We start from the raw sequence: 18,996 nt of genomic DNA, 5'->3' as shown, positions 1-18,996 counted from the left end.
ACCCAGCGATGACACACCAGGTCTCCAGTCGTTCAGAGCAGTCAGTACCCAGAGTAAACAGAGGTCCTTACCTTCTCATGGTGTGCCGCCTCAATCAGCTTCTTAGTGTGATCCAGATCTCTTATGAGGGCATTCTGATGAAGAGGAGAGACAGCACATGGAGAATCAACACAACATTGTCCCAGTGGGTTCAGCTATAGATAATGACCACAGCATTGTCCCAGTGGGTTCAGCTATAGATAATGACCACAGCATTGTCCCAGTGGGTTCAGCTATAGATAATGACCACAGCATTGTCCCAGTGGGTTCAGCTATAGATAATGACCACAGCATTGTCCCAGTGGGTTCAGCTATAGATAATGACCACAGCATTGTCCCAGTGGGTTCAGCTATAGATAATGACCACAGCATTGTCCCAGTGGGTTCAGCTATAGATAATGACCACAGCATTGTCCCAGTGGGTTCAGCTATAGATAATGACCACAGCATTGTCCCAGTGGGTTCAGCTATAGATAATGACCACAGCATTATCCCAGTGGGTTCAGCTATAGATAATGACCACAGCATTGTCCCAGCTTGGTTCAGCTATAGATAATGACCACAGCATTGTCCCAGCTTGGTTCAGCTATAGATAATGACCACAGCATTGTCCCAGTGGGTTCAGCTATAGATAATGACCACAGCATTGTCCCAGTGGGTTCAGCTATAGATAATGACCACAGCATTGTCCCAGTGGGTTCAGCTATAGATAATGACCACAGCATTGTCCCAGTGGGTTCAGCTATAGATAATGACCACAGCATTGTCCCAGCTTGGTTCAGCTATAGATAATGACCACAGCATTGTCCCAGTGGGTTCAGCTATAGATAATGACCACAGCATTGTCCCAGCTTGGTTCAGCTATAGATAATGACCACAGCATTGTCCCAGTGGGTTCAGCTATAGATAATGACCACAGCATTGTCCCAGTTTGGTTCAGCTATAGATAATGACCACAGCATTGTCCCAGTGGGTTCAGCTATAGATAATGACCACAGCATTGTCCCAGTGGGTTCAGCTATAGATAATGACCACAGCATTGTCCCAGTGGGTTCAGCTATAGAGGTACGGATTGAATGAACTGCCATTTAGCACGTCCCACCCACCTTGTCCTCCAGGGCAGACATCCTCTCCTTGAGGTGAAGCTGTAACCTCTCGTTGGACTCTGACAGCAGCTTGTCCACCGTCTCCGACAGACGCCTGTTGTGATCCTCGTTCATCTTCTCCCGCTGGCGTGCCTTCACACCACAAAACAAACCCACTAATCACAAAACCTCCCAGACAGAGCATGACGGGAAACATTTCACGACACACATTTTCTTTCCATATACTGTTAATTAATGGATCTTTCGATTGTACGAAGTACAATCTTCGATTAGTTATTTGAATGAGAATGAGGATGAATATATTGTCTACATTGAAAGTACAATGCTAAAATCAGAGAGTCCAAGGACCACATCTGTAAACATTCACCAACTTCTGCCCAACAACACAGACAACAGCCAGCCAGGTGACCTCACCCTGAGGAGTTCCTGGTTCTTCTCCTCCAGCTGAGCCTCCATCTGCCTCAGCCTCTCCTCCACGTTGCCATGACGCTCCTCCGCCTGTGGGACAGACAGACAGACTTTGTCAAACACCTCATCCTTCCAAAAAAGACCCATTCCCTAACCTCTACCCTTTAGGAATTTGTATAGATCTGAGAGGGCTGACTTGGTGTCAGAGGACTGGCTAAGTTGAAGAGGACTGGCTAAGTTGAAGAGGACTGGCTAAGTTGAAGAGGGCTGGCTAAGTTGAAGAGGGCTGGCTAAGTTGAAGAGGGCTGGCTAAGTTGAAGAGGGCTGGCTAAGTTGAAGAGGGCTGGCTAAGTGTCAGAGGACTGGCTAAGTTGAAGAGGGTTGGCTAGGTGTCAGAGGACTGGCTAAGTTGAAGAGGGTTGGCTAGGTGTCAGAGGACTGGCTAAGTTGAAGAGGGTTGGCTAGGTGTCAGAGGACTGGCTATGTTGAAGAGGGTTGGCTAGGTGTCAGAGGACTGGCTAAGTTGAAGAGGACTGGCTAGGTGTCAGAGGACTGGCTAGGTGTCAGAGGACTGGCTAAGTTGAAGAGGGTTGGCTAGGTGTCAGAGGACTGGCTAGGTGTCAGAGGAATGGCTAGGTGTAAGAGGACTGGCTAAGTTGAAGAGGGTTGGCTAGGTGTCAGAGGACTGGCTAGGTGTCAGAGGAATGGCTAAGTTGAAGAGGGCTGGCTAAGTTGAAGAGGGCTGGCTAAGTTGAAGAGGGCTGGCTAAGTTGAAGAGGGCTGGCTAAGTTGAAGAGGGCTGGCTAAGTTGAAGAGGACTGGCTAAGTTGAAGAGGGTTGGCTAGGTGTCAGAGGACTGGCTAAGTTGAAGAGGGTTGGCTAGGTGTCAGAGGACTGGCTAGGTGTCAGAGGACTGGCTAAGTTGAAGAGGGTTGGCTAGGTGTCAGAGGACTGGCTAGGTGTCAGAGGACTGGCTAAGTTGAAGAGGGTTGGCTAAGTTGAAGAGGGTTGGCTAAGTTGAAGAGGGCTGGCTAAGTGTCAGAGGACTGGCTAGGTGTCAGAGGACTGGCTAAGTTGAAGAGGGTTGGCTAGGTGTCAGAGGACTGGCTAAGTTGAAGAGGGCTGGCTAAGTTGAAGAGGGCTGGCTAAGTTGAAGAGGGCTGGCTAAGTGTCAGAGGACTGGCTAAGTGTCAGAGGACTGGCTAAGTGTCAGAGGACTAGCTAAGTTGAAGAGGGTTGGCTAGGTGTCAGAGGACTGGCTACGTTGAAGAGGGTTGGCTAGGTGTCAGAGGACTGTCTAGGTGTAGCAGCTCCTTTCAGATCAATACAAATGATCCTGGAGAAGGATGTAACTGAAAAGGCCCAATCAGAGGCTCAGTACCATATAGGTTAATGTTATTGGTTATGGGGGGTTAAGGTGCCCATCCACCCACAAACACCAACAACCAGACACCAACAACAACCATCTACAGCCAGCCAGTAGCAGCCATGAACCAGCAGAGACGGGGGAGAGGGTAGAGGGACACGGAGCAGTACAGACAAGCCCCATGACGACATTCCACACAGCAAGCACAGACTAGAAACACAAGGGGAGCTGAGGGGTGAAGAAACTGAAACTTTTCTCATTTTAATGGCTCTGCAGTGTGCTTAGACAAATGTGGAGAGGGGAGAGAGTTACTGGCTAAAGGGAAGTATTCTGTGCGGGGTGATCCAATGTAACCAAGAAAATATGAACATTAAAATAAAAAGTGAATCAAAATGTCTGCGCGAGTTTGGATAACTCAACTCGGCCGGAGAAAGCAGGCTCCTTAGTGGCCGGGCCGCCATTCTAAAACCCTGTTGGGGGGGGGGGGTTCCTAGACCCTCTGAGTAAATGAAGTAGCACTTCCTGTTTGTGTTAGATCATAAACAATTTGTAGAGGTTGGGAGAGGGGGAGGGGGGTTGTGCACAGACATATACTTTAAACATAGATCAGCAGTGCCAAGCTAAGCAGGCTGGGTTAGACCACTGGGTGGGGGTAAGAGGGGGGGCTGGGTTAGACCACTGGGTGGGGGTAAGAGAGGGGGCTGGGTTAGACCACTGGGTGGGGGTAAGAGAGGGGGCTGGGTTAGACCACTGGGTGGGGGTCAGAGAGGGGGCTGGGTTAGACCACTGGGTGGGGGTAAGAGAGGGGGCTGGGTTAGACCACTGGGTGGGGGTAAGAGGGGGGGCTGGGTTAGACCACTGGGTGGGGGTAAGAGAGGGGGCTGGGTTAGACCACTGGGTGGGGGTAAGAGAGGGGGCTGGGTTAGACCACTGGGTGGGGGTAAGAGAGGGGGCTGGGTTAGACCACTGGGTGGGGGTAAGAGAGGGGGCTGGGTTAGACCACTGGGTGGGGGTCAGAGAGGGGGCTGGGTTAGACCACTGGGTGGGGGTCAGAGAGGGGGCTGGGTTAGACCACTGGGTGGGGGTCAGAGAGGGGGCTGGGTTAGACCACTGGGTGGGGGTAAGAGAGGGGGCTGGGTTAGACCACTGGGTGGGGGTAAGAGGGGGGGCTGGGTTAGACTACTGGGTGGGGGTAAGAGAGGGGGCTGGGTTAGACCACTGGGTGGGGGTAAGAGAGGGGGCTGGGTTAGACCACTGGGTGGGGGTAAGAGAGGGGGCTGGGTTAGACCACTGGGTGGGGGTAAGAGAGGGGGCTGGGTTAGACCACTGGGTGGGGGTAAGAGAGGGGGCTGGGTTAGACCACTGGGTGGGGGTAAGAGAGGGGGCTGGGGTGTGAGTGTAGCCAGTCTACCTTCCTCTGTGCCTTGACATCCTTAGAGCCCGAGGCGTCAAGCTAGGGGTGGGGGGGGGTTGAGGACAGACCAAACAAGGAACAGAGAGGAGAAGACGACAGTGAGTGAGAGGAGAGGAGAGGAGAGGAGAGGAAGAGAGAGAGAGAGAAAGCAGGAGGTACTTTAGTACAAGAGAAAGAGGGAAGAGTTTTAGTGCAGCTAAAGGCTGTGGACTGACAGACAGACAGGACTAAAGGCCGTGGACTGGCAGACAGGACTAAAGGCTGTGGACTGACAGACAGGACTAAAGGCTGTGGACTGACAGACCGGACTAAAGGCCGTGGACTGACAGACCGGACTAAAGGCTGTGGACTGACAGACAGGACTAAAGGCTGTGGACTGACAGACCAGACTAAAGGCTGTGGACTGGCAGACCGGACTAAAGGCTGTGGACTGACAGACCGGACTAAAGGCCGTGGACTGGCAGACCGGACTAAAGGCCGTGGACTGACAGACCGGACTAAAGGCTGTGGACTGACAGACCGGACTAAAGGCCGTGGACTGGCAGACCGGACTAAAGGCCGTGGACTGACAGACCGGACTAAAGGCCGTGGACTGGCAGACAGGACTAAAGGCCGTGGACTGACAGACCGGACTAAAGGCTGTGGACTGGCAGACCGGACTAAAGGCCGTGGACTGGCAGACCGGACTAAAGGCCGTGGGCTGACAGACCGGACTAAAGGCCGTGGGCTGACAGACCGGACTAAAGGCTGTGGGCTGACAGACCGGACTAAAGGCTGTGGACTGGCAGACTGGACTAAAGGCCGTGGACTGGCAGACCGGACTAAAGGCTGTGGGCTGACAGACCGGACTAAAGGCCGTGGACTGGCAGACCGGACTAAAGGCCGTGGGCTGACAGACCGGACTAAAGGCCGTGGGCTGACAGACCGGACTAAAGGCCGTGGACTGACAGACAGGACTAAAGACCGTGGACGGACAGACAGGACTAAAGACTGTGGACTGACAGACAGGACTAAAGACTGTGGACTGACAGACAGGACCAGCAGAGATTACTAGACAAAATATGTGGTGGAGGTAGCTGGGTGGTTAGGTGGAGCTAGCTGGGTGGTTAGATGGTTAGATGGAGGTAGTTGGGTGGTTAAATGGTTAGGTGGAGGTAGTTGGGTGGTTAAATGGTTAGGTGGAGGTAGTTGGGTGGTTAAATAGAGGTAGTTGGGTGGTTAAATGGTTAGATGGAGATCTAAATCTGCTTCTTAAATAGTTAAAATGAAGAGTAAGGAAGAGGGAGAGAGAGATAGAAAATGAAGAGTAAGGAAGAGAGTAGCTGCTAAGATGAAGATAACTTGTGAAAAGAGAGTTGATGTACACTCCCCTACGTATTTATTCAGACAGTGAAGCAAAAAATGTGTACATTTGGCTCTATACTCCAGCATTTTGGATTTCAGATCAAATGTTTCATTTGAGACGACAGCACAGAAGGTCACCTTTTATTTCAGGTTATTTTCATACATCTGTTTTAGTGTTTAGAAATGAAAGCACTATTTACAGTGCATTCGGAAAGTATTCAGACTCCTTGACTTTTCCCACATTTTGTTACGTTACAGCCTTATTCTCAAATGGAATAATAAATAAATAAATCCCTCATCAATCTACACACAATACCTCATAATGACAAAGCAAAAACAGGTATTTAGACATTTAAAAAAAGAAGAAGAAAAAACTGAAATATCACATTTACATAAGTATTCAGACCCTTTACTCAGCACTTTGTTGAAGCACCTTTGGCAGTGATTACAGCCTCAAGTCTTCTTGGGTAGGACGCTACAAACATGGCACACCTGTATTTGGGGAGTTTCTCCCATTCTTCTCTGCAGATCCTCTCAAGTTCTGTCAGGTCGGATGGGGAGCGTCGCTGCACAGCTATTTTCAGGTCTCTCCAGAGATGTTAGATCGGGTTCAAGTCCGGGCTCTGGCTGGGCCACTCAAGGACATTCAGAGACTTGTCCCGAAGCCACTCCTGCATTGTCTTGGCTGTGTGCTTGGGGTCATTGTCCTGTTGGAAGGTGAACCTCCACCCCAGTCTGAGGTCCTTAGTGCTCTGGAGCAGGTTTTCATCAAGGATCTCTCTGTACTTTGCTCTGTTCATATTTCCCTCGATCCTGACTAGTCTGCCAGTACCTGCCGCTGAAAAACATCCCCACAGCATGATGCTGCCACCACTATGTTTCACCGTAGGGATGGTGCCAGGTTTCCTCCAGATGCGAAGCTGGGCATTCAGGCCAAAGAGTTGGTTTCATCAGACCAGACAATCTTGTTTCTCATGGTCAGAGTCCTTTAGGTGCCTTTTGGCAAACTCCAAGCGGGCTGTCATGTGCCTTTTACTGAGGAGTGGCTTCCGTCTGGCCACTGTACCATAAAGGCCTGATTGGTGGAGTGCTGCAGAGATGGTTGTCCTTCTGGAAGGTTCTCCAATCCAACTCTGGAGCTCTGTCAGAGTGGCCATCGGGTTCTTGGTCACCTCCCTGACCAAGGCCCTTCTCCCCCGATTGCTCAGTTTGGCTGGGCGGCCAGCTCTAGGAAGAGTCTTGGTGGTTCCAAACTTCTTCCATTTAAGAATGATGGAGGCCACTGTTCTTGGGGACCTTCAATGCGGCAGAACTGTTTTGGTACCATTTCCCAGATCTGTGCCTCGACACAATCCTGTCTCGGAGCTCTACGGACAATTCCTTTGACCTCATGGCTTGGTTTTTGCTCTGACATGCACTGTCAACTGTGGGACCTTATATAGACAGGTGTGTGACTTTCCAAATCAACTGAATTTACCACAGGTGGACCCCAATCAAGTTGTAGAAATATCTCAAGGATGATCAATGGAAACAGGATGCACCTGAGCTCAATGCCAAACTTGTAGCGTCATACCCAAGAAGACTCGAGGCTGTAATAGCTGCCAAAGGTGCTTCAACAAAGTACTGAGTAAATGGTCTGAATTACTTACATAAAATGTAATATTTCCGTTTATTTATAATAAATTAACAAACATTTCTAAAAACCTGTTTTCGCTTTGTCATTATTGGGTAACGTGTGTAGATTGATGAGGATATTACAAATGTTTGATCCATTTCAGAATAACATGCAGACCACACCAGACGCCATCAGGACACGCAGGTTGAAATATCAAAACGAACTCTGAACCAACTATATTAATTTGGGGACAGGTCGAAAAGCATTAAACATTTATGGCAATTTAGCTATCTAGCTTGCTGTTGCTAGCTAATTTGCCCTGGGATATAAACATTGGGTTGTTATTTTATTTTCAGGCTTCTTCTTCTTTGGACTTTATATGGCGGTTGGCAACCAACTTTAAAAGATGCATTACCATACCAACTGGACTGGAGTGTGGACCTCAGTTCATCTTTCAATCACCCACGTGGGTAAATGCTCCTAAAAACCAATAAGGAGATGGGAGAGGCGGGACTTGCAGCGCCGTCAAGCGTCACAAATAGAACCAAGTTCTATTTTAGCGCCTGGCTACGCAGATGTTCGTTGACGCGCACGAGCGGTGTGGGTGCAATGATTGAATAACATGTATGTGTACATTTATTTTGCAACCCTCGCGCACACGACGTGGGCGGTGTGGTCAGCATGTTAGGCTGTAACGTAACAACATTTGGAAAAAGTCAAGGAGTCTGAATACTTGCACTGTATATAGTCGCCCATTTGAATATGTTTTGTCTTTCCATAAGTATTTTGACAAATTCACTTCTAGTGTATTAAAATAGTAAGACGTTTAGTATTTGGTACCATATTCCTAGCACGCAATGAATACATGGAGCTTGTGACTCTACAAAACTTGTTGGATGCATTTTAAGTTTGTTTTGGTTTGTTTCTCAGATTACGTTTTTTGCCCAATAGAAACTGAATTGTGAACTATGTATTGTGTCATTTTAGAGTCACTTTTATTGTAAATAAGAACAGAAGATGTTTCTAAACACTGCTATATTAAAATGTGGATGCTGCCATGGTTACGGATAATCACGAATGAATCCTGAATAATGATGAGTGAGAAAGGTAGAGGAACTAAGATCATACCCTCCAAAAAATGGAATGCCCAATGTAAAGGGAACTACCTCTGTGTGTGTGTGTGTGTGTGTGTGTGTGTGTGTGTGTGTGTCCACAAGCGCATAGGAGGTAGGGGCTTGGTGGGATTGGGTTAGAGAGAGTAGAGCATTCCTTTACACATCCTGTGACGTCACACACAAACAAATGCATCATTGTGCCTGCCTCCAAACACACACACACACACACACACAGGGGAAAGGATGAAAAATGGAGAGGGGTGTCCTCTCAGGAGACATGATGATTGACGGCGTGGGGGCGGGACTGACTTTGGTGAGGGCCGCCACCCTCTGTGCTAGCTCCGCCTCCACCTCGGGCAGAGTCTCCGCCTTCCTGATGGTCTGCTGCAGCTTCTGCTCAGCCAGCTCTAAACGCTCCTGCAGCTGTCTGTTCCTCTCCTCCGTCTGCAGGTCAAAACACACAACCAATCATATCCAATCAATACATTCCAACTGTTCCTCTCCTCCGTCTGCAGGTCAAAACACACCACCAATCATATTAAAATCAATACATTCCAACTGTTCCTCTCCTCCGTCTGTCAAACAAACACACAATTGTCAATATTGTCATCCAGGGGTGTCAAACCACGCATTAAGGATGATGATTATCGTCATTCATCTGAATGTGTTCTTCCTATGACTTGACTAAAATGGTCAGAATCAGACAGGCTGTGTTTACACAGGCAGACGAGAGCAGAGAGAGCAGACAAGAGAAGAGAGCAGACAAGAGAAGAGAGCAGACAAGAGAAGAGAGCAGACAAGAGAAGAGAGCAGACAAGAGAGCAGACGAGAGTAAACAGAAGGAGGGGAAGAGGACATACAAGAGAAGAAGACCAGGCAGACCAGCGGAAAACAAAGAGAGAAAGAAGCGAATGTGTCTGAGGCGTCTGATTCAGTGCCTGCTGTGCTGGGCAGTCTGTGAATGCACTAGAAGGGGTCCTCGCACTGCCAGGACCCCGCAGGCTCTTCCTGCTGTCGGAAAGAGCAGACAATCACACTAACCCCCCCAAATACACAAATCCTCAAAAACACACACACACCCAACCAAAGTGGAAAAACCCTTGTGGAAAACTCAACTGAGGCTTCCTTACTGGTTGGCTATAGACGGGAGATACTGTACACACACGTGCTGGTGTATAGTGTCTGTATGGTATGAATGCTCCCATCTTGCTGTTGGTTCGATTGGTGTGTGTGTGTGTGTGTGTGTGTGTGTGTGTGTGTGTGTGTGTGTGTGTGTGTGTGTGTGTGTACTGACCTGTCGGAACAGGGACTCCTTGTTGGCCACCTCGTTCTCCAGCTTGTCGTTGAGGTCGTGTACGGAGGTGGCTTCCCGCTGCGCCGCCAAGTACCTCTTCTCCAGGGTGACGATCCGCTCCTCTATGTCCTCCTTCTGGGCCGTAGACTACAGACGGGACGCAGGGGACAGAGAGACAGACACGGATACGTTTAGCACACACACAGACATCATTACAGAAAAACACACGGCGCTCTGCAGGCGTGTCAGTAACATGTTAACAACATCCAGTATGTACCTCTCGTATGTCTCTCTGCAGGCGTGTCAGTAACATGTTACCAACATCCAGTATGTACCTCTCGTATGTCTCTCTGCAGGCGTGTCAGTAACATGTTAACAACATCCAGTATGTACCTCTCGTATGTCTCTCTGCAGGCGTGTCAGTAACATGTTACCAACATCCAGTATGTACCTCTCGTATGTCTCTCTGCAGGCGTGTTAGTAACATGTTACCAACATCCAGTATGTACCTCTCGTATGTCAGTAACATGTTACCAACATCCAGTATGTACCTCTCGTATGTCTCTCTGCAGGCGTGTTAGTAACATGTTACCAACATCCAGTACGTACCTCTCGTATGTCAGTAACATGTTACCAACATCCAGTATGTACCTCTCGTATGTCTCTCTGCAGGCGTGTGTTCATGTCTTCACTCTTAACGAGGTCCTTGCGGGCCGTGTCCAGGTCCTCCTCCAGCTCGCTGATGCGTCCCGTCATGGCTGCCATGCGCGCCATCATCTGCCCCAGGTCTGACGTCTGTCTCTCCACCATCTCCTGCAGCTCTCCCACCTTCCCCTGGTCCTCCTCCTGGCTCAGAGAGCCATCTGACGACCGCTAGGGACAAGACATCGTTTAGGTTCCTTAAAGATAGCCAGAAACAACTAGGACGTGACCTATAACCCCTGACCCTTCCCCTGGTCCTCCTCCTGGCTCAGAGAGCCATCTGACGACCGCTAGGGACAAGACATCGTTTAGGTTCCTTAAAGATAGCCAGAAACAACTAGGACGTGACCTATAACCCCTGACCCTTCCCCTGGTCGTCCTCCTGGCTCAGAGAATCGTCCTACGACCACTAGTTGGGAGAGGACACTAGTTACTAAAGGCTGTAGGACTTGACCTATGACGCTTGTGGTTGTTTTTATCTACCTTATTTAAATGCACTGACTAAGTCGCTCTGGATAAGAGGGGTCCATACCTTGCCGTTGGTGCTTGGGGTGTTTTCAGAGTTGTGGTTGAGCCCTTCCATTCCATCTCCCAGCGACCTCTTCTGGCTGTTCTGCTCCCTCAGATAGGCCATCTAAGACAAGATAGTACTTTTACATTTGAGTCATTTAGCAGATATATATACTTCATTAATCACCCAAAGGGGACATTTGATTGCACCAGCCAATACATAGAAGACCAATAAATACCCAATAAAGCACAACAGAACCCAGACACTAAAAGCTGCCCATCATTAATGAATATAAGAAATTAAGGGTTAATGTTAAAAATCCTCATAAGGGACTCCACAGTCAGATCGGAGCACTTCTCAAAGTTAGCAAGCCAACTCATTCATTGATCCCGCTTTGTCAACTCCCCAAATACAGATGACCCTCTCTGACATTAAACCTGAACAAACACACTACTGCTGCTTTACAGAGGGAAGAGAAGCTTCCTACTGAAACGTACAGCTGAACCGGCGGGTGTGTATCACAGGAGGTTGGTGGGACCTTAATTGGGGAGGACGTGCTCGTGATAATGGCTGGAGCGGAATCAGTGGAATGGTACAAATACATCAAATAAAAAAAAAGGTTCCCAGGTGTTTGATGCCGTTCCATTGGCTCCGTTTCAGCCATTACTATGAGCCGTCCTCCCTTCAGCAGCCTCCACTTGTTTGTGTTGTCTGGCCACCATTTTAAAAACAGTGAGTGAATGCATGAGACTGAAGCACCAGGGAAGAGTCCAGCTTGGGCTGTGAGCCTGATCACAACTATTCTAGTGCTGCCCGCCCCGGTCAGGGACCAACCACACAAACGCATATATCCCTACACTGCCAGACAAACACGCTCAGTTGGTAGAGCATTGCGCTTGCAACTCCAGCATAGTGGGTTTGATTCCCGGGACCACCAGTACGTAAAACATACGCACGCATGAGTAAGTCCCTTTGGATAAAAGTGTCTGCTAAATAGCATATATTATTATCACTATTATATATTAGTACGTACAAACACACACACACACATACGGCGGTGACGGTTATTAATTGATATAATCTTATAATCCCACAGACGGACCAGACATTGTCATGCAAATTACAAACGGTCATTTAACTGGGGGTGGCACTTGTTTCAAGGAAGCAAAACAGCATTAATTTATACCGTTATATCTCTGTGAAGAGACTACTGCTCATCACAAAATAAAATGTACATCTAACTGAAAATAGATCACTTTCTGACAGTTACCCGCCTGGGTTTATGACCGCGGTTACCGAGACAGCCCTACTCTCACACATTCACGCAGGCTGACACACACACACACACACACACGGGTGAGGGCCTCAAAGCAGGGAGAAGAGTAGGAGAAGTCGTGGTCTGTGCTGCTATCCTCCTCCTCCTCTCTGAGATAAAAGGAATGAAAGGAGAGATGTGGAGGAGAGGAGAGAAATCTAGGCCACTTTCCCATGATCCTCTAGCCCTTTTGTCCATTTTAATCCCATTCACGACTCATCTCCTCAGAGCTCTGTGCATTCTGCGTGTGTGTGTATGTCCACTCATGGAGTCCCAGTATCCAGCTCTTAGACAGTGCAGCAGTTAATAGGTCTTCTATCAATGTGTGTGACTCATGTCTCTACAACACCTTAATATGTGTACAGTGGAACATTAAAGATACTGTGTCATCACAAGACAGTGGAACATTAAAGATACTGTGTCATCACAAGACAGTGGAACATTAAAGATACTGTGTCATCACAAGACAGTGGAACATTAAAGATACTGTGTACAAGACAGTGGAACATTAAAGATACTGTGTACAAGACAGTGGAACATTAAAGATACTGTGTACAAGACAGTGGAACATTAAAGATACTGTGTACAAGACAGTGGAACATTAAAGATACTGTGTACAAGACAGTGGAACATTAAAGATACTGTGTCATCACAAGACAGTGGAACATTAAAGACACTGTGTCATCACAAGACAGTGGAACATTAAAGATACTGTGTACAATACAGTGGAACATTAAAGATACTGTGTACAAGACTGTGGAACATTAAAGATACTCTGTCATCACAAGACAGTGGAACATTAAATATACTGTGTACAAGACAGTGGAACATTAAAGATACTGTGTCATCACAAGACAGTGGAACATTAAAGATACTGTGTCATCACAAGACGCAGCCTATACTTATTTTTCCAAGTGTTAAACATGGAAATGATTAAATCTCCTTTTTAAATAAGGTCCATAGTCATTCAAGATGGATTGGTTTTTATTCCCCCAGGAAAACTAGTGAGGACTGTTGTCATGGATACGGTTCACTGATTGACAGGTGAGACTGGGTCGCCATTTGAGCGCATCCACCTCCACCTGTCGCTGACTGGGTTAGACTCCTCCCTCCCGGCTGGGTTAGACTCCTCCCGACTGGGTTAGACTCCTCCCGACTGGGTTAGACTCCTCCCTCCCGGGTTAGACTCCTCCCTCCCGGGTTAGACTCCTCCCTCCCGGGTTAGACTCCTCCCTCCCGACTGGGTTAGACTCCTCCCGGCTGGGTTAGACTCCTCCCGACTGGGTTAGACTCCTCCCGACTGGGTTAGACTCCTCCCGACTGGGTTAGACTCCTCCCGGCTGGGTTAGACTCCTCCCGACTGGGTTAGACTCCTCCCGACTGGGTTAGACTCCTCCCTCCCGACTGGGTTAGACTCCTCCCGGCTGGGTTAGACTCCTCCCGACTGGGTTAGACTCCTCCCTCCCGACTGGGTTAGACTCCTCCCGACTGGGTTAGACTCCTCCCGACTGGGTTAGACTCCTCCCGACTGGGTTAGACTCCTCCCTCCCGACTGGGTTAGACTCCTCCCTCCCGACTGGGTTAGACTCCTCCCGACTGGGTTAGACTCCTCCCGACTGGGTTAGACTCCTCCCGACTGGGTTAGACTCCTCCCTCCCGACTGGGTTAGACTCCTCCCGACTGGGTTAGACTCCTCCCGACTGGGTTAGACTCCTCCCGACTGGGTTAGACTCCTCCCGACTGGGTTAGACTCCTCCCGACTGGGTTAGACTCCTCCCTCCCGGGTTAGACTCCTCCCTCCCGACTGGGTTAGACTCCTCCCTCCCGACTGGGTTAGACTCCTCCCGACTGGGTTAGACTCCTCCCGACTGGGTTAGACTCCTCCCTCCCGGGTTAGACTCCTCCCTCCCGACTGGGTTAGACTCCTCCCGACTGGGTTAGACTCCTCCCGACTGGGTTAGACTCCTCCCGACTGGGTTAGACTCCTCCACCTGCACCTGTTACTGACAGCCAGTTGATGGGGGGGGGGGTTAATACAGGGTGGTCAGGTGCGGCTTACCTCTTTGTGTTGTGATGTGAGCTGTTCTTCCAGCTGGCTGCATCTTTCTAAAGCCACACGCAGTCTCTCCCTGACCTGGAAAACACACACTAGTATTAATCTCCATCATTTTACACACTGCCAGCACACCTCTACAAAGAAGAGATTAGCAGGCAGATGATCTTCTCACCCAATCCCACACACGCGCACATCCACACCCACCAACCTTCTCGTCCAGGGCTTTGTGGTGCTCAAACAGGGACTTGAGGGCCTTGAGGACCTCTACCTCACTGGAGACCCCAGCAGGAGACTGGGCCTGCCTCTTCACCACAGTCATCCTCAGACTGCGTTCATGACGAGACACCAGACACTCCAGATGTTCCAGGAGAAGCTATGGTCATCACAGAATACACACCAGATTTTTACACGTCACGGTACACACACGTTCCAGGAGAAGCTATGGTCATCACAGAATACACAATTTACACACAGTATATTCACGCCACACACACACGGGATTGTGAAAGAGTACAGACATGCTTACACACATGATTGTTTGTGTGTGTGTGTGTTGCGCTCAATCCCATGTTGTTGAGCAGCTCAGGGGGTCCAATCAGAGCTGCAGGCTGACAAAGCCCAGACTTATCCCTTAATCCCCCCTCATATCCCCTCTTCTCTCCCTCTACCCTCTCCCCTCATAACCCCCTTCTCTCCCTCATATCCCCTCTCCCTCCCCTCTACCCCTCATATCCCCTCTTCTCTCCCTCATATCCCCTCTCTCCCTCATATCCCCTCTTCTCTCCCTCTACCCCTCATATCCCCTCTCTCTTCTCTCTCCCCTCTACCCCTCACTCCCCTCTACCCCTCTCCCTCTCCCTCTACCCCTCATATCCCCTCTTCTCCCCTACCCTCAATCCTCTCTCCCTCTACCCCTCATATCCCCTCTTCTCTCCCTCTAACCCCACCCTCACCCTCCCCCTCCTCTCCCTCTACCCCTCAACTACCCCTCAAACCCCACACACCCCTCAACCCCCACACCTCTCCCTCAACCCCTCACACATTCCCCTCTTCTCTCCCTCAACCCCTCTACCCCAACCCCACACCCCCACCCTCATATCCCCACAATCCCACCCCACAAACACCCCTCATACCCCTCCTCATATCCCCTCTTCTCTCCCCAACCCCTCACACCCTCAACTCTCCCTCTCCCTCATACCCCTCATCTCCCTCACCCCCATCCCCCCTCTACCCCTCATCTCCCTCTACCCCTCATATCCCCCTCAACTCCCCTCCAAACCCAACCCTCAACCCCTCTACCCCCTCAAACCCCTCAACCCTCCCTACCCCCTCATACCCCACAACCCCTCATCCCTCCCACTACCCCTCAAACCCTCCCCACTACCCCTCACCCTCCCTCTCCCTCTACCCCTCATCCCCTCTACCCCTCAAATCCCCACATCCTCCTCCCCTCTACCCCTCAAACCCCTCCCCCTCTACCCCTCATATCCCCTCTTCCCTCCCTCTAACCCCTCATCCCCCTCAACCCCACATACCCCTCCCACAACCCCGCATTCCCCCTCAACACCCTCCCTCAAACCCTCAACACTCCCCTCAACCCCTCATACCCCTCAACCCTCATCCCTCTACCCCTCAAATCCCCTCTTCCCCAAACCCCTCTCTCACCCTCTACCCCTCATATCCCCTCTCCTCCCTCTACCCCTCATCCCCTCCCCCTCAACCCCTACCCCATCCCCTCAACCCTCATCTCCCTCTCCCTCTATCCCCTCCTACCCCTCCTCTCCCTCTACCCCTCATATCCCCTCTTCCTCCCTCTACCCCTCATATCCCCTCTTCTCCCTCTACCCCTCATATCCCTCTCACTCCCCTCATAACCCCTCATCCCATCTCCCTCTACCCCTCATACCCCCTCTTCCCCTCTCCCCTCTACCCCTCATATCCCCTCTTCCCTCTCCCTCTACCCCTCATCCCCTCTACCCCTCTCCCTCTACCCCTCATATCCCCTCTTCCCTCTCCCACTACCCCTCATATCCCCTCCTCCCTCTCCCTCTACCCTCATCCTCCCTCTACCCCTCATATCCCCTCTCTACCCTCATACCCCTCATCTCCCTCTCCCTACCCCTCATCCCCTCTACCCCTCTTCTCCCTCCCTCTACCCCTCATATCCCCTCATCCCTCCCTCTATCCCCTCATATCCCCTCTTCCCCTCTACCCCTCATATCCCCCCCTCTACCCCTCATATCCCCTCTTCTCTCCCTCTACCCCTCATATCCCCTCTCTCCCTCAAACCCCCTCTCTCCCTCTACCCCTCATATCCCCTCTTCCCCTCTACCCCTCATATCCCCTCATCTCCCTCTTCCCTCCCTCTACCCCTCATATCCCCTCTTCTCCCTCATACCCCTCTACCCCTCATATCCCTCTTCCCTCTACCCTCATCCCCTCTTCCCCTCATACCCCTCATCCCCTTCCCCCTCTACCCCTCATATCCCTCTTCCCCTCATCTCCCCCTCATACCCCTCTCCCTACCCTCATATCCCTCTACCTCCCTCCCTCTACCCCTCATATCCCCTCTCCTCCCTCTACCCCTCATATCCCCTCTATCCCTCTCCTCTACCCCTCATATCCCCTCTTCTCTCCCTCTCCCCTCTCTCTCCCCTCTACCCCCTCATATCCCTCTTCTCCCTCTACCCCTCATATCCCTCTTCCCCCTCTACCCTCATCCCTCTTCCCCCTCATATCCCCTCTTCCCCCCTCTACCCCTCATATCCCCTCTCTCTCTCCCTCTATCCCCTCTTCCCCCTACCCTCTCTCTCCCTCTACCCTCATATCCCCTCTTCTCTCCCTCTACCCCTCATATCCCCTCTACCCCTCATATCCCTCTTCTCCCTCATATCCCCTCTTCCCCCCTCTACCCCTCATATCCCCTCTCTCTCCCTCCCTCTCCCCCTCATACCCCTCATTCCCCTCTCCTCCTCTACCCCTCATATCCCCTCTTCTCTCCCTCTACCCCTCATATCCCCTCTTCCCCTCTACCCCTCATATCCCCTCTCCCTCCTCCCCTCTACCCCTCTTCCCCTCTCTCCCCTCTACCCCTCATATCCCCTCTTCCCCCTCTACCCCTCATACCCCTCTACCCCTCATATCCCCTCTACCCCTCATATCCCCTCTTCTCTCCCTCTACCCCTCATATCCCCTCTTCCCTCCCTCTACCCCTCATATCCCCTCATATCCCCTCTTCTCTCCCTCTACCCCTCATATCCCCTCTTCTCTCCCTCATATCCCCTCTTCCCCCCCTCTACCCCTCATATCCCTCTTCCCCCCCTCTACCCTCTTCCCTCTACCCTCATTCCCTCTACCCCTCATATCCCCTCTTCTCTCCCTCTACCCCTCATATCCCCTCTTCTCTCCCTCTACCCCTCATATCCCTCTTCTCTCCCTCATATCCCTCTCTCCCTCTACCCCTCATATCCTCTCTTCCCCCTCTACCCCTCATATCCCCTCTTCTCTCCCTCATATCCCCTCTTCCCCCCCTCTACCCCTCATATCCCCTCTTCCCCCCCTCTACCCCTCATATCCCCTCTTCCCCCCCTCTACCCCTCATATCCCCTCATATCCCCTCTTCTCTCCCTCTACCCCTCATATCCCCTCCCTCTTCCCTCTCTCCCTCTACCCCTCATATCCCCTCTTCTCTCCCTCTACCCCTCATATCCCCTCTTCTCTCCCTCATATCCCCTCTCTCCCTCTACCCCTCATATCCCCTCATATCCCCTCTTCTCTCCCTCTACCCCTCATATCCCCTCTTCTCTCCCTCATATCCCCTCTCTCCCTCTACCCCTCATATCCCTCTTCTCTCCCTCATATCCCCTCTCTCCCTCTACCCCTCATATCCTCTCTTCCCCCCTCTACCCCTCATATCCCCTCTTCTCTCCCCCTCATATCCCCTCTTCCCCCCCTCTACCCCTCATATCCCCTCTTCTCTCCCTCATATCCCCTCTTCCCCCCTCTACCCCTCATATCCCCTCTTCTCTCCCTCTACCCCTCATATCCCCTCTTCTCTCCCTCTACCCCTCATATCCCCTCTACCCCTCATATCCCCTCTTCTCCTCTCCTCATATCCCCTCTTCTCTCCCTCTACCCCTCATATCCCCTCTACCCCTCATATCCCCTCTTCCCCTCATATCCCCTCTTCTCTCCCTCTACCCCTCATATCCCCTCTTCTCTCCCTCTACCCCTCATATCCCCTCTACCCCTCATATCCCCTCTTCTCTCCTCTACCCCTCATATCCCCTCTTCTCTCCCTCTACCCCTCATATCCCCTCTTCTCTCCCTCTACCCCTCATATCCCTCTTCTCCCTCTACCCTCATATCCCCTCTACCCCTCATATCCCCTCTTCTCTCCCTCTACCCCTCATATCCCCTCTTCCCTCCCTCTACCCCTCATATCCCCTCATATCCCCTCTTCTCTCCCTCTACCCCTCATATCCCCTCTTCTCTCCCTCATATCCCCTCTTCCCCCCTCTACCCCTCATATCCCCTCTTCCCCCCCCTCTACCCCTCATATCCCCTCTTCTCTCCCTCTACCCCTCTACCCCTCATATCCCCTCTTCTCTCCCTCTACCCCTCATATCCCCTCTTCTCTCCCTCTACCCCTCATATCCCCTCTTCTCTCCCTCATATCCCTCTCTCCCTCTACCCCTCATATCCTCTCTTC

The 18,996-nt window shown here is 51.0% G+C and overlaps 1 protein-coding gene across 3 annotated transcripts in view; it reads right to left on the bottom strand.

Moving 5' to 3' along the window:
- Nucleotides 1-18,996, bottom strand: part of LOC311111868 (liprin-alpha-1-like) — a 66,875-nt gene that overhangs the window by 24,838 nt on the left and 23,041 nt on the right. For 2 of the 3 annotated variants that reach the window (XM_084154774.1, XM_084154775.1), the window contains exons 1-9: nt 14,494-14,653; nt 14,289-14,363; nt 10,936-11,037; nt 10,353-10,574; nt 9,702-9,848; nt 8,717-8,851; nt 1,560-1,643; nt 1,146-1,277; nt 72-134 (exon numbers count right to left, since the gene is read on the bottom strand). In XM_084154774.1, the coding sequence (XP_084010900.1) occupies nt 72-134; nt 1,146-1,277; nt 1,560-1,643; nt 8,717-8,851; nt 9,702-9,848; nt 10,353-10,574; nt 10,936-11,037; nt 14,289-14,363; nt 14,494-14,604 (1,071 nt within the window). In that variant the 5' untranslated portion in view covers nt 14,605-14,653. Of the gene's footprint in view, nt 1-71; nt 135-1,145; nt 1,278-1,559; nt 1,644-8,716; nt 8,852-9,701; nt 9,849-10,352; nt 10,575-10,935; nt 11,038-14,288; nt 14,364-14,493; nt 14,659-18,996 lie in introns of those variants that run through there. The other variant, XM_084154776.1, reaches the window with a different exon arrangement.

The sequence above is a fragment of the Coregonus lavaretus genome (assembly GCF_964263955.1).
Source record: "Coregonus lavaretus genome assembly, chromosome: 37".
NCBI lineage: Eukaryota > Metazoa > Chordata > Actinopteri > Salmoniformes > Salmonidae > Coregonus > Coregonus lavaretus.
The sequence above is the reverse complement of the archived record's forward strand: the minus strand, read 5'-3'. Positions and strand labels throughout refer to the sequence as shown.